Genomic DNA, 18779 nt, shown 5'->3' with positions numbered 1-18779 from the left:
ACACATACTAAGCTTGTAGATAAATACACATGTTGCTCTTTGCACATTGTTGGGAGCTCTTAAAGTGACTGTAAGGCCACCTTATATTCTGTCATATTTCTATTTTCCTACCTCAATTTGGACTTGTGCTGTGTCACTATGCACCCGCCCCAACTTAATCATTTCAGTGAAAATAGCATCTTGTCTATTTAGTATGTGTGCTTTTTTCTATTTATCTTAAATTTTTTTTTAATCTTTATTTTTGAGAGAGATACATACAGAGTGCGAGTGGGGGAGGGGCAGAGACAGAGGGAGACACAGAATCTGAAGCAGGCTCCAGAATCGGAGCCGTCAGCACAGAGCCCGAGGTGGGACTTGAACTCACAAAGCTGAACTTAGGACCTGAGCTGAAGTTGGACGCTCAACCGACTGAGCCACCCAGGCGCCCCAGGGCAGTTCTTTTTATCTTTTAGCCAGGTTTATGCTAACTCAGAATGTGAGTGATACAGTTTATTTGAATTGTACATTTTATTCCACAGACAGGGGTTTTCTTTTTATTTTCGGGGTTTGTCATCCGGAGACGTCTGTGTCTTGGGGAGAGGTGGGGTGGGTTTCCTTACGGCTGTGTCTTTGCCCACAGACGGCGGCCCTGGAACAGGCTATTAAAGATGCCCACGAGTGTTACGATGATGAGATTCAGCTCTATAACGAGCAGATCGAAAGCCTGCGGAAGGAGATTGAGGAGACTGAGAGGAGCCTGGAGAGGTCTTCCTATGACTGCCGTCAGCTGGTGGTCGCCCAGCAGACCCTGAAGAACGAGCTGGAGCGGTACCACCGGATCATTGAGAACGAAGGCAACAGGTGTGGTCACAGACGGGCACGGCCCAGAGGCTGCGCGTCTCTCTCCGTCCTGGCCGCTGGCTTAGTTCACAGGTCCTCGTTGGGTGCTTCCTGTGTGCCAGGCACGGTTCCAGGTGGTAGGGGCGTGGCAGGGGAGGAATCGCAACCCCGTGGCCTGGTGGAGCTGGAATGCTAGTTGGGGAGGCAGCTGATGGATGGCTTTGTAACAGATGACAAGTACTAGGGAGTGAATTGTGATGGGGGAGAGGGGAGCGGCAATGGGGCGATGGTGGGAATGTTTGAAATTTTAAGTAGGGTGGTTGCAAAAGACCCCATGGAGAAGGTTGCTTTGGGCCCCACAGGCCTCTGGGGACATAGATGTCTTAGCAGGTGGGATGACCGGGAGTATTTAATGAGATGCTGCAGGTGAGGTGCCTAATGCAGTGCCTGGCACTCGACAAGCGCTCGGAGGTGTTGGTGTTATTACTGCTGCTACTGTCATTGCTTTTGTCACCTGGTCACGTCAGTAATGTGGCTGTCAATGCACTGGCCGTCTTGTTCATAGTGGAGCCGTGAGTTAAGCTCCATTAACTTCAGGATAGCTGAGACATTACCTCTATCCCCATCCCCTACCCCTGTCCCTACCCCTGTCCCCTATCCCTATCCTGTTTCCCTGTCCCTATCCCCTATCCCTGTCCCTATCTCCTGTCCCTATCCCCTATCCTTATGCCCTCTCCTTATCTCTTGTCCTAGTCACCTATCCCTATCCTTATCCATGACATTATCCCTATCCCTGTTTTTCTCCCTATCCCCTATCCCTATCTGCATCCCCATCCCTATCTCTCTCTCTCTCTTCCTCTTCCTCTTCCCCTGTCTCTATCTCTGCATCGTCTACACCGACACCTACAGTCTCCATCATGACTCTGTCATCTGGGTGTACTGACACCTACACTTACATCTGCATCCACAGCCACACCATCCACCTGGACACGTATGCCACATTACCTGTGTCGTCTGCTTCTGTGTCATATAATCTGTACCTGCACCGACAGCATTACGTTTACACTGACACCTGTAACATCTACCCCTACACCTATCCCTACATCTACATCATCTCCGCCTACCCCTACACTTACGTCTACACCATCTACGTGTATACCGTCCACACCTCCATCTACATCACCTCCATCCACATCTACACCTACGTCATCTAGGTCTATGTCATCTTCATGTGTGTGCACACTTACACCTGTACCTACATCAAGTGTGTCTGCACCTACGTCATGTCCGTGCACACCTATATCATGTATATGTGCATCTCTCCATGTGTGCATCTGCATTATTTATATCTACACCTACATCACCTATATCTGTGTCCATGTCCCTGGCCATATCCATAGATATCATTCAGAGAGCAGATTGGAGACTCATCGAAGATACCTCATAGAAGGACTGTCACTTTATTAAGTTGTGGTTCTTTGATTAAGTTTTGCTGATCTGGGGGTTTAGACTGCATTAAAAGAGAAGCACCCAGAATTGCCCCACCAGGAGCCGTTCTTTCCTTGTCTCGTGAAATTTTAAGTAGGATGGTTGCAAAAGACCCAATGGAGAAGGTTGCTTTTGGCCCCACAGGCCTCTGGGGATGTAAATGTCCCCATGGGTGCTCTGTCTTGGCCGTGAGTGCTCCAATGTTTTAGCAGAGAAAGCAAGATTTTCTTTTTCTTTCTCTAGTTATGGTCAGTGGATTGTTGTGTAATCCTACGTTATATTTGCGTCACAGTGAACGCTTTATGCACGCGTGAAAATATGTCTTGAACTGGCATTTAAGTGACTGTGTGGAGATTTTTGTTTTGGAGGCAAGACTTCATAAAAAGGTCATTGGGTTGCCTTTTTGCTGGTTTGCTTAGAACTTCGAATTTTGTTGTAATTTCAAGTTGGTAGAAATGTTGTAAGCATAGAACAAGGAACTCCTGAACACTCTTTTCTCAGACTGACCACTTGTCTACGTTTTGTCTCAATTGCGTAGTCAGTTTTTTCTCTACTTATATATAATGCATATTATGTTTTAAAAAAGAATTGGGGATACCATATCCTGGTTGCTGTAAATACTTCCACCTGAGCTCACTACTTTTTTATTAAAAAAAGCAAAAACAAAAACTCTGTTTAACAGAGAAGTGCCATTTTTTAGATTACAAGCAACCCCCATTTTATAATTCTCCTGTGTGTTTCACAGGGTATGACTCGAGCTCAAAGAAACCCTTCACATCCTCATCTAGTGTATAAGTGTGTATGTTTCATGAATAGTGTGATTTAGAGAAAGCTTTCCTCATTTTTGGTCACATTAAAGAGTCACTCTTAATCCCCCACCATCTGTTTGGTTTGATGAATTCAAGATGGCGATCATCCTCTTTCTGGTTCTTTCTCCAGGCTGAGCTCTGCCTTCATTGAAACTCCTGTCACCCTGTTCACCCCAAGCCATGGAACCTTTCTCAGCTCTCGGCTTGGTGGGAAAGGTAATGCTTCCTAACCCTGGCTTCTGCTGTTTTCTATCATGGAAAAGTGGGGGGAAAAATCAAACGGCTTTCTTCTTGAACTTAACATTTATGCTTCCTTCTGATCCATTTGGAAATTAAATGCTTTTATATGAGGTCTTCTCTCTCTGATTCACTCCCACAGGTGCTGAGTGACTGAGCCAGAATGTTTACAAGGAGAAAAATCAGACTGGGGGATAGGCCACCTTGGGAATGTCATCCTTGAACTTGAAGCATTAAATTGGGGGGAAATATAATTCAATATTCACCTTAGCAAAGGAAATGAGCAATGCCGTGCAAAAGTGCTTAATGCGGTGTCTGGGGCAGAGTCAACGCTCAATTATCGCTCACTTCTCTTCCGTGCAAAACCGAGCACAACCAGCTTGGTTGGCAACCATGGCTTCCGTCTTTCACGTTTGGTCCTTTGGGGATGGTTTCATGCAGCTGAGAGATGTTACCTCACAGCTAAATCTCCCTAGTGCTGAACAAACACAGTGTTGTAGGAGAAAAGAAGAGGGTGTTGCCTATAGTGCTTTCAAATCCACGTCCCTCAGAGAGCTCAAAGGAATTTGTGGAAATGGGGTTTCAGAGTCTGAACGTGTTGGAAGGGGGCAGCAGTCCCAGGGACTGGGACTGGCTCTGGGAGCATGCGGCCACACACGGGGCCCTGTGCACACAAGGGTCCCCACACTTGGTGTAGTGCTCTGCTGTCACTGTCTTGAAATTCTTTTTGTTTTTTCTGTATTAAAAAAATTTTTTTTTATTTTGAGGGTGGGGGGAGAGATAGAGAGAGAGAGGGGATGCACACACGTGGGAGAATGGCAATGAGAGAGGGAGAGAGAGAACCCCAGGCAGGCTCCACATTGTTAGTGCAGAGCCCAACGTGGGGCTTGAACTCGCAAACCACAAGATCATGACCTGAGCTAAAATCAAGAGTCAGGGGCTCAATTGACTGAGCCACCCAGGTACCCCACTGTCTTGAAATACTTCATGATTTTGAACAGGGCCTTTCCCTCTTGTACCAGGCCCTGAAATTCTGCAGCAGTTCCTGTAAGCCCCCCTTCCCCCAGCAGGCTACCTTAGACAAGTCCCTTTGCACATCCCTTCCTCCCTTATGGCTTCATGGCTCATTTCTGCCATTCCCTGGTCACTCAGCTGTCTGAGTCAACCTGTGCTAGGTGCCTCTGGTTCATGGCGGGAGGGCATGGATAAGACCTCTGAGATGAAATCTGCTTGCAAGTGGAGTTGAAAAGCCTCACAGACGAGGCAAGGCGAGATTGTGTGTGTTTTCTTAACCGTTCAGTTTTTCCTTTTAGAAGACAGCCTTGGGATCAGGGGATTCCCATCATTTCTGAATTTAGTACCTTGCTTCCTCTTTGGCCCAGGAGGAAAGGGATGCTACTGAAGGGGCATTTGTATCTATTTAGCTTGGGATGCGTGTGGAGCACGGGAGATTGAGTCCCCTGCCTGAGGCCATTCAGAACACACTGGAGGCCCAGTCCGCTCTGCGAGGATAACTCTGTAGAATGAGTTCCATCGACTAGCCGGTAGAGCCAAGTATTCACCATGAGCTCAGCAGGGGCTGGGGTGGGGACTCCGAGTGTTACTGCAGTAGAATGTCTCAGTAAGTCGCAGCCAGTGGGGTGGGAACTGTGAGAACTGTCAGAACAGGCAGTACCTTCCCTCCTCTCTGCAAGCCCAGAGGGGTCAAGTGACTTGCCCAGATTCACACAGCTGGTGGCAGAGCTGGGACCTTAATGTGGGCCATGAATGCTGCTGGTCAGATCCAGGCATCTTTCTCTGTTCTTTTTGCCCCATGTATGGTAAACTCTACTGCACTAGGCCTTGGTCTCCAAAATAGCATATTTTCCCACAAACACATTTTCTTCCTCTTCCATTGACAAACTTGACTTATGCCCCTGCCCCCTCCCCCCCTTTTTTTTAGATCTCACTAGGGCTGTGCAGGATATAACAGCAGCAAAACCAAGACAGAAAGGTCTCCCCAAGAACATTCCAAGGAAAAAGGAGATTATAGCTAAAGACAAAGCTGATGAGAGTCTGGAAGACATACCACTGAAAGGTCCAGAAGACACAAAGCTGGTACAGGTGGTACCCAAAGAAGAAGGTGAGTCTAAGCTTGAATTAGGAGCCGAAGAAGCAAGTCTCCCAACCCCAGAAGGGGCTCCAGAAGACGTGCCAGATGGAGGGCAGATAAGCAAAGCCTTTGGGAAACTGTTCAAGAAGGTCAAAGACAAAGTGAAAAGCCCCAAAGAACCCGAACCTCCGGCTGACCTCTACACCAAAGGGCGGTACGTGCTGGTTTCTGGGGATGCCAGTTATGTGGACCCTGGGTTCTGTTCCTTCTCCATCCCAGCCAAAGGCGGAGTGGTTATTTCCATTGAGGATGACTCTGTACATCGCGACAGCACTGTGGAGCCCTCTCCTGAGCCTCCCGGGCCCCCTGTGGAGAATGGACAGGGGGACCTTCAGGAGAAGGAAGGCGGAAAGGCACCTGACCAGCATACTGCCGACAAGAAGAATGAGATTAGTGCCGAAGAACCGAAAGGGCCTGGGGAGAAACATGATGACCAGAAGGAAGAGAAGGAAAAGGAGGAGGAGGAGGAGGAGGAGGAGGAGGAGGAGGAGGAGGAAGAGGAGGAGGAGTCGTCGTCGTCCAAGGGGCCCTGTCCTGTGATCACACCTGGTCCAGAGGGACCATCTGCACCCCAGTCGCAAAGGCCTGGGGTCGGTCAGGGTGGATCTGGGGGGCATACGGCTAGGAGCAGTGATGCACAGGAGAGAAGTCCACCCAGGACTTTGGCATATGAGAAGGTGGAAGTGATGGAATCCATTGAGAAGTTTTCCACGGAGAGCATCCAGACGTATGAAGAAACGGCTGTCATCGTGGAGACCATGATTGGGAAGACAAAGGCAAACAAGAAGAAATCGGGAGAGAAGAGCTCTTAAAATGCCCGGGGTCAGTGGGAAACAACGTCTTTGGGGCCACTGTAGGGGAAGTGCCTTGATATTTTAGAACAGATGACAAAAGAGTGAAGGTTCCTTGTTTGGATTAGACCATAGTTGGCCCTTCTGACGTTGCCAATGAAGCCTTAATTAAAAAGTTTTCTTTGCTTGCACACCCTTTGTCTAATTAACAGGGGCCTTGGGAGTGTAGGTGGGTCAGCCATGCTCAGGACAGGGATGCCCTGTTCAGGGGCCATCAAACCCTGCTCCTTTAAGGAAAGAGACATGCCCTTCATCACCGGTCATGGAGAGACTCATTAGAGAGTCAGGGAGTGTCTGGGCCTCACACAGAAACATGCTAGTGGATGCATTGGTGCCTTTTTATTGCATCTCAAGCACAAACACCTGTTCACATGGAGGAGTGTTTTGTTAGAGGTGCATGATGAAAGGTGTCTGTCTTAGTTTGGGTTCGCTGAGAAGTTGATCCTGAAGCAGGGATTTGAGTGTAGTTTCTTTGGGGGTGTGATCCCAGGAAGTGCCAGAAGTGGGGTGCAAGAGGGAGCCCGGGATGGCAAGGCAGCCAATAAGAGGTCTGCTACCAGATCAGTTAGCACTGCGGGCACTTGGAGCTCAGTCGCCCCAAGGGATTCTGGGAGATGGAGTAGAACCCATGCCCCAGAGTTATCCTGCCCGAGTGAGGAGGGAGCTGAAGTATCTCCTCGAGTCCGCCAGTGGGGAGGGCTGCTCCCAGGGCACTGACTTCAGGGGCAAGAAACCCTCAGGTGCAGAAATATAGCTGCAGGCATTTGGACATCGGGCATGGAAATACATGGGTCATGAGGATCTAACTGGGGCACCCAGGCCTTTTGCCACAGCTTATGTCCCGTGTCCTTTTGTCTGAGTACTGAAAATGTTCTCACTGAGAAATTGCAATCCTAGGTCAGGTTCAAAAAGAAAAATCAAATGTCACTGCGTAGTCCCTTGTGTAGGATTTAGTTAACTGATTGGTCCAACAAGCACTCATGAGCATATACCGTGTGCCAGACAGCGTGCTGTGCTGCTGGGGGGAGATTTTTCACGTTTATCAGTGATCTCAATTATCGTCATATACGTGTATCTGCATGCCCCTCTTGCACACATACACACACACGTGTACATATAGATACTGTGTCACATCCTAGGAAACAAATTCCTTCAAACTAGAATTTTTAAAAAATGTTTTAATGTTTACTTATTTTTGAGAGAGAGAGAGAGAGAGAGAGCGTGAATGGGGAAGGGGCAGAGAGGCAGGGAGACCCAGAATCTGAAGCAGACTCCAGGCTCTGAGCTGTCAGCACAGAGCCCCACCCAGGGCTCGAATTCATGAAGTGTGAGATCATGACTTGAGCTGAAGTCGGACGCTTAACTGACTGAGCCACCCAGGCGCCCCACTTCAAACTAGAGTCTTTACAAAATTTCTGTGTTGCCTCTAGGCATCTGTTTTTCTACTACTGGTCCAAAAGAATTTTTTTTTACTTCTAGCAATTGAGAAACTGCTCCTACCCTATGTAGATGCTCATATGGGCACTGAAGAAATATGCTTAGAAGGATTATTACATCTGCCTAAACAAAAGTATCCCGTAAGACAGTGACACGTTATTAGGCAAAATTGACGGAGTCGTAAATTACATTCTATTATTTCTTTGTTATGAATAATAGAAAGTACTTAATAGTCACCTTTCCTATTCAGAGTGGTAAAAAAAATCTTGTTCTGAATTCATTTGAGGTTTTGACTTCAAGAAAGAAATATGCTTTTGTTGTTCTTTCTAAAAGATGAATGGAAGGGCCCACTCCATTGCACACTTTTGAAATATTTATAATTTAAAAGCTTAAGAGAGAATGATGGAAACCATTAGCTAGAGCCCGGAATGTACTAGGAATTTGGATCAGTGTATGTTATATTCAACATCACAGCCACTGAAGACTTTATCTCTTCCCCGTGAAGTCTTTTTACTGTGTGGACTATATGTTCAGTTCATATTCTTATTTTCAAAGGCAGGGTATCACTTTGGAAAGAAATGTTATTTTTATATTACATTCAGTCCACCATCAAAAATGGACTGGGGGTCTGTTCTGTGCCATGCATGGTTCTGGGCACTGGGGAGACAGCAGAGAAAAATCAGACGCGGTTCTGCTCTCACAGACATGACATTTTGGCATGGGGAGGAAGGACATGCACAAGCAAGCAGATAACTAAGAGAAAATTAGTCTGACAATACTAGGAAAGGAACCAACAGGACGACATGTAAGAGTGGCCATGGGTCTACTTCGGACTGAATGGTCAAGCAAAGACCCCATGAATGCGGTGACATGTGATCTGAATGACAAAGTGGGCCAGTCATGTACAGAGCTGAGGAAGGAGCATTTAAGTGCAAAGGCCCTGGGGCAGGAATGATCTTAGCCTGTTCAAGGAGGCGAACTAAAGGGGACTACAGAGGGCCAATGGAGGAGGGGAGGTCAAGGAGGGAGGCAGGAACCAAGAAAACACTATTTCCTGGCAGCGTCGCCTCCACCTCAAGCTGGGCTCGCCATGTGGAATGTGGGACTGCTTACAATGGACACTTTGGGGTGTAGTTGGGCTAGTTGCCCCCAGCCCCCCAGAACCCTACTTGCTCTTTTCTTGCCTCCTTATCTCCACTTGCTCTGCTTAGTTTGTTTTCCCCAAGGAGCTGAAGAATGGGTTCATCTCCTAGCTTTCCCTCTCCCTGACGTCTCTGAAAACAAGCACTTTATAATTTTCTAAAAACCATTTCTTGTCAGTAAACACGGGGGCTCAGAGCAGGCCTTCCTGTAGCTCGGTGACAAGAGCACCCCGGAGCTTGGACAAGTCCTGGAGTACCTAAAGTGCCAGTGCTGCAGGTGGCTAGTCCTAACTGTTGCACCAGAGTCCCAGCCTCAGGTCCGGGACTGAGAGTCTCCTGAAGCTGCCTCCTCCACAAAGAAGCTGAATCCCAGCTGCCCACCCCTCCCATCCGCCAAGCGCTGAGTCGGTGACCCGTAACTGCTGTCGTGGAAGCCACCATGGGTGTTGATCCCCCAGTTTCCCTGACCCTCACTGTTCTGGTTCATGCCTACATCCCCATGCTTCTCATGCCAAGCACATATGACTCTGCCTTGGGGGATCCTGTGGTATAGGATTGTGCTCGGTCCACACACCCGGCAGGTTGGGAGCACTGGGGTGTTGATGCTCCTGGGGGCCACCCTTGATCAGGATGGATAGGACCTGGTGCATAAATACCCCAGCTCCTTCTCCCCTCCATTGGGATAACTCTGAGGTGTTCTACACTCCCCCTGGGGGGTCTGAGCCCCAGCTGCCCGCAAAGAAGCCCATTCACCCACATGTCCTGAATCAGTTTCCCTCCACTCCTGCCTTACTTTCTTGTCCCCTGTATATAGATGCTCCTTTCCAGTAAACGACTTGACCTCAACTCCTTGTTTCAGACTCCACTTGTGGCAGGACCCAACCTAAGATGGCTGGTTGGCACATGCCCAGCAACAACCCCCACTCCTCAGGTGGCAGCCCCAACTTTGTGGGTTTTTTTAAAAAAAGATGTATTATTATTATTATTATTATTTGGAATGTTTATTTATTTTTGAGAGAAAGAGAGAGAGAGATAGAGCATGAGCGGGGCAGGGGCAGAGAGAGAGGGAGACACAGAATATGAAGCAGTCTCCAGGCTCCGAGCTGTCAGCACAGAGCCCGACGTGGGGCTCGAACTCACGAGCCGTGAGATCATGACCTGAGCCGAAGTTGGACGCTCAACCGACTGAGCCACCCAGGTGCCCCACTTTGTGGGTTTTTTTTTTTAAGGTTTATTTATTTTTGAGGGGAGGGGCAGAGAGAGAGGGAGGCACAGAATCCAAAGCAGGCTTCAGGCTCTGAGCTGTCAGCACAGAGCCCAACATGGGGCTTGAACTCACGAACCCCAAGACCATGACCTGAGCTGAATTCAGATGCTTAAGCAACTGAGCCACCCAGGCTCCCCTCAACCCTGCTGCTTTAGCATGAAAGCATGCTAACATGCAATATAAAAGTGAACAGGCATGACTGTTTTCTTTCTTTTTTTTTTAACTTAAAAAAAATTCTTTCAGAGAGGGATAGAGTGTGTGAGCAGGGGAGAGAGGCAGAGGGAGAGGGAGAATCTTAAGTAGGCTCCAGGCTCAGCTCCCACAACTGTGAGATCATGACCTGAGCTGAAATCAAGCCAAATGCTCAACCAACTGAGCCACCCAGGTGCCCCATGACCGTTTACAGTAAAAGCTTACTTATAAAAACAGTCAGAAGTCTGTATTGGGTCCCTGGGCTGTAGTTTGCTGATCCGTGATCTAGGGGGTGCTCCAACAGGGTCTAATACAAAATTAATTTCAGAAGACATTTATTTTTCTTCTCTTTTTCTTTCTTTCTTTCTTTCTTTCTTTCTCTCTTTCTTTCTTTTTTTGAGAGAGAGAGAGACAGCATGAGGAAGGGGCAGAGAGAGAGGGAGGGAGAGAGAGAATCTCACACAGGCTCCACACTGTTAGTGCAGAGCTTAAAGCAGGGCTCAAGTTCTCCTGAAGCGGGGCTTGAACTCACGAACTGTGAGATCATGGCCTGAGCTGAAGTCAGGTGCCTAACCAACTGAGCCACCCAGACGCCCCAGAAGGCATTTCTAACCTGGCATCTCTACTTGTTTCTTCCTTCCCCTTTCATGTTGGAAAGTTCCATTTAGGTCTTCCCTTGACTTAAAGCTTCTATTATAAGAAAATATCTTCAAGCAGCCATTACAGTCTAGCTTTCCTACAATTTTTTGTATCATAGGTTTGTCCTTGGGATGTTGCTGGTGAACAAAGTCACCTCAAACCTCATAGGACATTTGGCACATTCATGATAGAGGACATCCTTCAGATACCTTGATTGGTACAAATGCTTGCCTTCAATTTCTCATGCTTGGATAAAAGCGAATAAATGCCACAAAAAACCCACACTGACTTATGTTTCATTCAAACAAATAGGGTTTTTGAGTTGAGATGTATATTCTATCATGAGATACCTCCCTGGTCAATAACTCTGCTGTGTTGGTATCCTTACTAGTCACACCTGCCCCTTCACTTGCATTCTTGTATCCTTCCTATCAGGAGTCTATTGGGCAGCTTATCTGTCACCTGTGGTCAGTCAGTGGCTCCAGAGAAAAAGATAAGTTGCAGCCTCTGCCTTCTGTCCAGCCTAGAGTAGCCCATGGGGTGTCCTCTTGGGTGCAGATGGACATCTTTGAAGGCACTGTGAGGTGGGTCACCCACACTGGGATGCGGGGGGTAGGTTGGCCTGAAGCCTCCGTCCATGGTGGAAATCAGTGTCAGTTAACATCAAACCGAAGGAATTCCCAGACTCAGTTGGCCGTCGTGCATTGAAAACTCTGTGGGCTGAGATTTCCAATCACCCCTGCCCCAACCCAAACCATGCAGGAATTTTGCAATATGAAGTCTTCGTCTCTTTGGGCCGAGTGTATTTCTCACCATCAGTTCATTCCATCCCCAGGTTCAAAGCAGCGAGACACTTCTAACAGAAAAATGAAGCTGGGAGGCTGACTTGGAGAATTTGCCTTAGGTTAAATTTCCATTCCTGGTCCCTTATAAATCCAAAAGCAAATTCAGCGGGAGTGTTTTGAACCCAAGGAAAGGGTCTCTTGGCAACTAAATACATAAGAGACTACGGGAAGAATTCAAGAACTACTTGATTAATTTGCAATGCAAAGAAGCGACCTTTCTCCCTAGAGCTCCAGGTGCTGGTATCCCCTATACTGGTTATCCCCTCTCCTGTGTCAATGTCCTTGAGAAGCCAAATAAGGCACAGGAGGCTGTGGGTGGCCATGGAATCTGACCATTGGCAGGTGGATGGTGTTGACTGGGGATAGCTTTTTGTGCAGTGGGCTCTGTCCTCAAACAGACTTGAGCTCTTCAGAGACTAGAATTCTCCTTTATACCAGCCTGTGTGTTTCCCTATGCTTAACACCTCTAGATCCTGTCTGCCAACTTTTGCTCTCCTGACTGTCCATTTCCCTAAGCACCCACGTGCTGAGTGCTGGCCCTTCCCCCAACTTTGCATTGACCCCTTCTTTGGAGACAGAGAACCACCCAGCTGGCTACAACCAAATCATCTTCCTTGGTGCTGATGTTACTTCAAACTCTCAGAATTTTTGGAACCCTTTATTCTCTCTTACAACCATGGTCTTTAATCTTGGCATTTTGATTTTTAGAAATTTCTATCAAATTAAACTCTTTGCATCCAAGAACTTACTCTGGCTATGAGAACACCAGTTCCCCTAATTAAGCATTTCTCTCTCTAAATCTAAAATGCTTCAGGGCGTCTGGGTGGTTCAGTCAGTTAAGCATCTGACTTTGGCTCAGGTCATGATATCATAGTTTGTGGGTTCGAGCTCCAGGTCGGGCTATGTGTTGACAGACAGCTCAGAGCTGGAAGCCTGCTCTAGATTCTGTGTCTCCCTTTCTCGTCCCCTTCCCCACTCACACTCTGTCTCTCTTTCTCTCTCAAAAATAAACATTAAAAAAATTAAAATGCTTGGCTATGTTTCCCAAAGGTTTTATAGTGTGTGGTTTTCACTGCGATGAAAGGCATTGATCACCTGAAAGCTACTCTTACTAATTTATAAGTGATACTAACAATGACAGTACAGTAACAACACAATAAGAATGATCAGTTTTAACTTAATCTTTTGGAAATCAATTTTTGGACTTAAGTATTGAAAAGCAGTGTCTCGGTTTGTCACAACCTCAGACTTTGGACCTTACTCCTTTCAATGGCTGTTTTTGGCCTCTCTAAAGATTTTACTCATTGGGTTTGAGAAGCATTCTATCATAGGAGAAAATTAAATGTTGTTTTTACAATGAACCATGATAAATAAAATACATTAATGTTTTATTAATAACTATTAAGATTGCTAGAATAGCGTGTGGTTACATGGGTTACAGCTACTTTGTAATGCTGTTCATGGCTATCCATGAAGAGAGGTTGGCCATGTAAATCAGTATTTACTGTATTTTAAGAGAATGTCAAGCTTTATCTGTGGTAGAGGTCATTGACCAGTACTGGCCAATGCATAGTAGCTCAAATGGTATACAGTAAAACCTTGGATTGTGAGTAACTTGTTCTGTGAGTGTTCTGCAAGACGGGCAAACATTTCTAATAAATTTTAACTTGAGACACGAGCAATGTCTTGCAATATGAGTAGTACGTGATGCCAAATGTCACATGATCACCACTGAGCCAATGGTTCTTGAAATTCACTTTGATATACAAGTGCTTTGGATTACAAGCATATTTCTGGAACAAATGATGCTCACAAACCAAGGTTTTACTGTATGTGTAAATCTCCTTCAGGCTGAACATAAGAGTGGATGAGTGTCCTCCATGGGTTCTCTTCTGTATAGTGATTTAGCAGTCTTGTGTTCTGATCACAACCCATAAGATTGAAGATCAAAGCAGCCTGAATCCCCGAGTCTCTGGCCTTGGGGAGTCACCTGAACCCTCAGAAGAATTAGTGTGAATGATATACTTTTGCTGTATTAAGCCACTGACATTTTGGGGCTGTTTGTTATTACAGCATAACTCAGTCTAGCTTGATGAATACATTCTAGAGTAGTCTTTCTAAAAGATTTTTGGCCACAACCCACAATTAGAAATATTTTACCTTGTGAGCCAACACACACACACACACACACACACACACACACACACACACACATTCAAGGCAGATATTTTAAGAAATACTTAGTGATATGCATGATGTATTCCGTTCTATTCCAGTTCCTATTCTATTCTATTTTATTCTATTCCAAAATGTTGGTTTTGACTCCCTAAAATTTTTTTACAACCTAATGGGATGTAACCTGGGTTTGAAAAATGCTGCTGTAGATTGTAGTTTGTATATGATTTATTTTCTAATTATGAATCTCTCAGGCAAATTTATGAAGGCAGGCTTTTTATTTAGCTCTCTCTTTGGCAACTTTTTATCATCTGCTCCTAGAACAGATGAAAGTGTTTTTATAGAATATATATCACATCCCACATAATTTCTGGAAGGTAATGCTTTATTGTTAAGTCTCCTAATTTACAACATGTCTTTTTAAATTTACTTAAAAAATCCTGTCATGGAGAGTAACAATGTTAACTTGAGTAATCATTATTCACTTATTTTCATTTTTTAAAATAAATGATTATAAATAACTGTCTCTTGCATTAGGATCAGGGATATCATAAAAACCTCACTAGCTGGACATATTTGTGTGTTAATACTGGTGCAAAAAATGAAATAGAGACAAATATTTGTATATAGCACTATATATATTTTTATATACTGTATACTCATATCAAAACTTGCCATTTCTATTAAGAAGCTGATAAGTTACTCTCTAATTTCATAAATTATACCACAGCTGTGAAAATATGGACAACTATTTTATATTTTTGCTGCTATATAAGACATTTAATGTTTATACAGAGAGCTGCAAAAATCACAGAGGTGAAGTAATGGGAATCAATGAACATTTTCACCTGAATTTCCACCGGCCTTTTTCTTCAGCCAGAATCATCTTGATAGTCTCTGAATATTCTTTTAGAGATGAATATGGTGTCTGTTTCTTCAATAAATACACATACACACATTTTAGGTATATGTGTGTATATACATTTATACAAGTGTATATATATATACACATACATACACACATGTATATAGTCTACATATGTATATATATTTCTGTGTGCACTTGTACACATATGCACACATAATGTCCTTTGGTTTATTTTCAGACTGTTAATATGAAATGGATTTTTGATGGTTTCCATTAATTTTTTCTTTAAATCTAAAGTGGTTTAAAAAGACCTTCGTGACAGGTAATAAATTTCTTTTAAAAATCATAAATATTATTACATTTTAAAGCATCGTATAGAGAAGGTCAGACGGTGTTAGAGAAGACAGAAATTCATGCCAATATGGGGGGGGGGAGGAAGAAAATGGGTTTTCCAGAGTTTTCTCTTAAAGTTGCCACCTTCAGGGAACGGAACCTAGTGCCCTGTGTTGCTGGCTTTAAAGGAAAGGCGCTCCGAGCTTCGCTACATGCTCCCATGGGAAGGAGTGGTTGACCTGTTCTTGGGAATCAAATCAAACAAATAACTCATTTCTTGGGAATGGGTGGGCCTTGGGACTGGGGTTGAGGGGCAATCCTTGGGTAGAAAAACAAAGGGATGACGGGTCAGAGAGCATTCCTATTTGGTAATGAAATGGTGCTGTGTCTTTGGGGGGCAGGGAGAGACACCTGTCTCCTTTGGGTTGCGTGTTGAATATCTTCATGGATTGCGTAGCTGTCAACATGGTGACTGTGTGCTTTCCCTATGGAGGCCTTCTCTGGCTTCCTTCGGGGCTTCACATGGCTGAGAGATGAGTCAGCATTCCTCCTCCCACCCCCCCACCCCCCACTTTGGCAGAAGAGGCTTCACACAAATGGAGGTTCACATCTTCAAACATGCTCCTTTTCACCCTTCACACGCCTCTTCTAGAACACAGGCCATTTCCCCAACACAGCAAAGAAATCACAACCATATGTTCTGGAAATCAACGCCCGAGTATATGTGTGCCAAAAATACTCATCCCACGTCTCATTTACATCAGAGTAAGAAGCCCCAAAGTGTTTTGGGAAAAGGAACGTTCCTGTGTTCTAAGCTACTAAGCTATTCTTTACTAGACATGTTGCCAGACCCGCCTTGCCTTTTTTTTTTCTTTTGGATAGCTATGTGAGGAACCCCAGAAAATTGGGGCTGGGATGAATTCTATACAAACTGAGTAATTTGGGCTTCTCTAGCAGATTTTACCATAACTCAGAGCAGCAGCTGGTGAAAAGGACAGCCAAGCTACGCAGGTTTTACACGTATCACGCTGGCTGAGTAGGACAACACCTGTTGGTGTTGGTGGTTAAGATTTCCAATGCTCATGCTTTTTGACTCTTTCTTTCCCCAGCCAGTAATCAGGGCTGTCACGGATGGCGCCTTTCGCATCATAACCACCATCTACGTCACTGAAAAATCTTGCTAAGCTCGAAACATTTTCCCCCAAAGGATCGACGGCATCTGTTGTGCTTTAGCGATTCAGAGCTCACCTTCTGTTATAATCTTTTTCTTTTTATGTAACAAGTCCTCAGTTGAGACCATGAATAAGCATTCTTGGAGTCACTGTGCGTGGCGTTTTCAAAGCAGTCTCTTCTCAGATATGAAAAAAATGGAGGAGAAAGCTGTCCCAGTTTTGTTTGCTGGCTACCACCTATTTGAATGACAGAAACAAAGAGCTTAGAGTCACAAATAGGACATAGGTGTTGGTGGGAACACTGTATTTGGGGCCGAGAATGAAAAAGATTGCTACCATTGTAACGAAAAGAATCACTGACAGTGAGCGAAGCTTCAGATCGGGAGGCTGGGATCGCTTGTGTGAGGGTGACAGTAACTGCGAGGCTCCTGACAGAGTGTGGAAGGAGGACAGAGAAGGCAGAGATGGGGGAGGGGGGGAGGCGGTGGCGGCCTGGGCGCGGTGCTAGTTCTCGCGCAGGATGCTCTTCAGACTTCTCTCCACGGCTTCATCCAGCTCCTCCTCCAGCTCCTCCTTCTTGGACATGGCCAGCTTGGACTGGTAATCCCTCACAACCTGGTCAATGTAAGGGGCGCTCTGCGTGCCATGCAGCATCAGTGTCCACTCCTTCAGCACCCCCTTCTGGGGGGTGCTCCCGGCAAACCCCAGCTCCAGGGTCCAGGTTCCTCGGGCGTCTTCCCCCCACGTGTGGGTGGTCATGAAAGGCCACTTGTCAAAGCCCACCTTGGAGTCGTCATCCCGCGGACGCCGGCTCAGCAAGATGGACTTGGTGCCCATTGGGGAAGTCATGTTGATGTTCAGGTCTCCTCTCCTGCTTGCATTGACCGTGATGACAGCTTGGACGTGCTCAAGGTAGCGGACGAAGTTCTCTTTCCCCTCACATGCGTCGGTCGTGAGGGTGAGCACCAACTTGCCAGTGGAGGGTATTTTCCTGAGGGCAAAGTGAGGAGATATGGTAAGGGTGGGCACACTAGACTTGGGGTTTTGAAGGCAGGTGCAGGTACCAGGCAGGTTCAGCCTTGGGGCTGATCAGACAGACCAGCGGTGTGACCCCGAACACCTTACCTATGACCTCTGAACCTTCTGTGCGGAAGGGGTGTAGTGGATGCTGTTCACTCCCTTCTCACTTCTAAGTCACCTCTGAGTTCACCTGTGGCTGCCCTGACTGCTTCCCACCTCAGGTATCAGAATCTCCCTCCTTCTTTCCTGGAGCTTCCCCCACATCATGGGAGCTTCCTCAGCCAAGGTGCAGGGCAGTCCCAAAGTGTCAGGGATTTAACCACTCAGGGACAACTCTCTACCAGTGGTTGGGATTAGAAAGCCATAGATAAATAGATCCTGGCTTCCCTGTTCCTCAGCAGGACAACTCAATGTCCCCAGTGGAACTGAGCTTGTTGCCCACAGTGACAACTCGCTCATCAATGCACTTCTGACTGGCTCATCCATCTCCGTTCCTCGCTTGTGCTTCCCGGGGTCATCTCTCAAAACATTGTCAGCACCCAGGTCTCACTTCTGGGTCTGTTTTGGGACAGCCCAGGCTGAGACAGGAGCTCATAATGCCTTTCTTTTAAAGTGCTAAGTATCTTGGTAAATAGAAGTTATTGCTCATATGATTATTACTATCATCGAGAAAGCTGAAATGGGGTTAATTAAACCTAGTGAAAGATTCCTCAGTTGACTTCCCATGCAACCAATCTTCTTCCCGGATATGGCCTCCTTTGAAGGCAAGATGCTCAAAGGTTCTTGAGTCAGAAACATAATAAACTACATTTGAGGACGGCATGGTGTAATGGAAAGACTCCAGACTTCAGGAACAAACCTCTCTGGGTTAGAATTCTCTTCTATGCTTACTGGTCAGGAGAGCTTTGGCAAATTATTTAAATACTTTGAAGTCTCACTGTCCTTATAGTTGAGTTTTATGAAATTAAATAAGACCATGTATGAAAACACAGAGCACAGTGCCTGGATCATGGGGTTTTCCCTATGTGAATATTCCCCCTTGACAAGATTTTTATTTTGAAGCATAAAATGGCGGGCATTTTAAAGCATACATCTTGTAGAGCCCATCTACAAAAAGATGATCACACACACAGCTCAGAGGCAAGCCTTGGTTCTGCATGACCCTTGGAACCAAAGTCACAAACCTGGGAGGGCTTGCCGAAGCTTATCCTGTAGCTCAATGATAAAGTCAGTACTCTCCTGAGGAACTTTCAAAATATATGCTTTAATAGCTTCATGGAATGCTGCTGTATACACTCTGCATAGATGTTGATGCTGAATGATGCATGAAATA

At 45.9% G+C, this 18779-nt stretch overlaps 2 protein-coding genes across 9 annotated transcripts in view; one reads left to right on the top strand and one right to left on the bottom strand.

The window, feature by feature from the left end:
- BFSP1 (beaded filament structural protein 1) overlaps positions 1 to 6487 on the top strand; it is a 70117-nt gene extending 63630 nt beyond the window's left edge. For all 8 annotated transcript variants that reach the window (XM_027069529.2, XM_027069528.2, XM_053200280.1 and 5 more), the window contains 3 exons: positions 620 to 840; positions 3247 to 3332; positions 5296 to 6487. In XM_027069529.2, coding sequence (XP_026925330.2) covers positions 620 to 840; positions 3247 to 3332; positions 5296 to 6317 — 1329 coding nt within the window. In that variant the 3' untranslated portion in view covers positions 6318 to 6487. The remainder of the gene's footprint in view (positions 1 to 619; positions 841 to 3246; positions 3333 to 5295) is intronic.
- A 7676-nt stretch (positions 6488 to 14163) lies between these two features.
- The window catches only part of PCSK2 (proprotein convertase subtilisin/kexin type 2), a 272390-nt gene continuing 267774 nt past the window's right edge, over positions 14164 to 18779 (bottom strand). The window contains exon 12 of the mRNA XM_015063231.3: positions 14164 to 17417. Coding sequence (XP_014918717.2) covers positions 16931 to 17417 — 487 coding nt within the window. The 3' untranslated portion in view covers positions 14164 to 16930. The remainder of the gene's footprint in view (positions 17418 to 18779) is intronic.

The sequence above is a fragment of the Acinonyx jubatus genome, chromosome A3, assembly GCF_027475565.1.
Source record: "Acinonyx jubatus isolate Ajub_Pintada_27869175 chromosome A3, VMU_Ajub_asm_v1.0, whole genome shotgun sequence".
Taxonomy (NCBI): domain Eukaryota; kingdom Metazoa; phylum Chordata; class Mammalia; order Carnivora; family Felidae; genus Acinonyx; species Acinonyx jubatus.
This window is presented reverse-complemented; position numbering and strand designations above follow the sequence as displayed.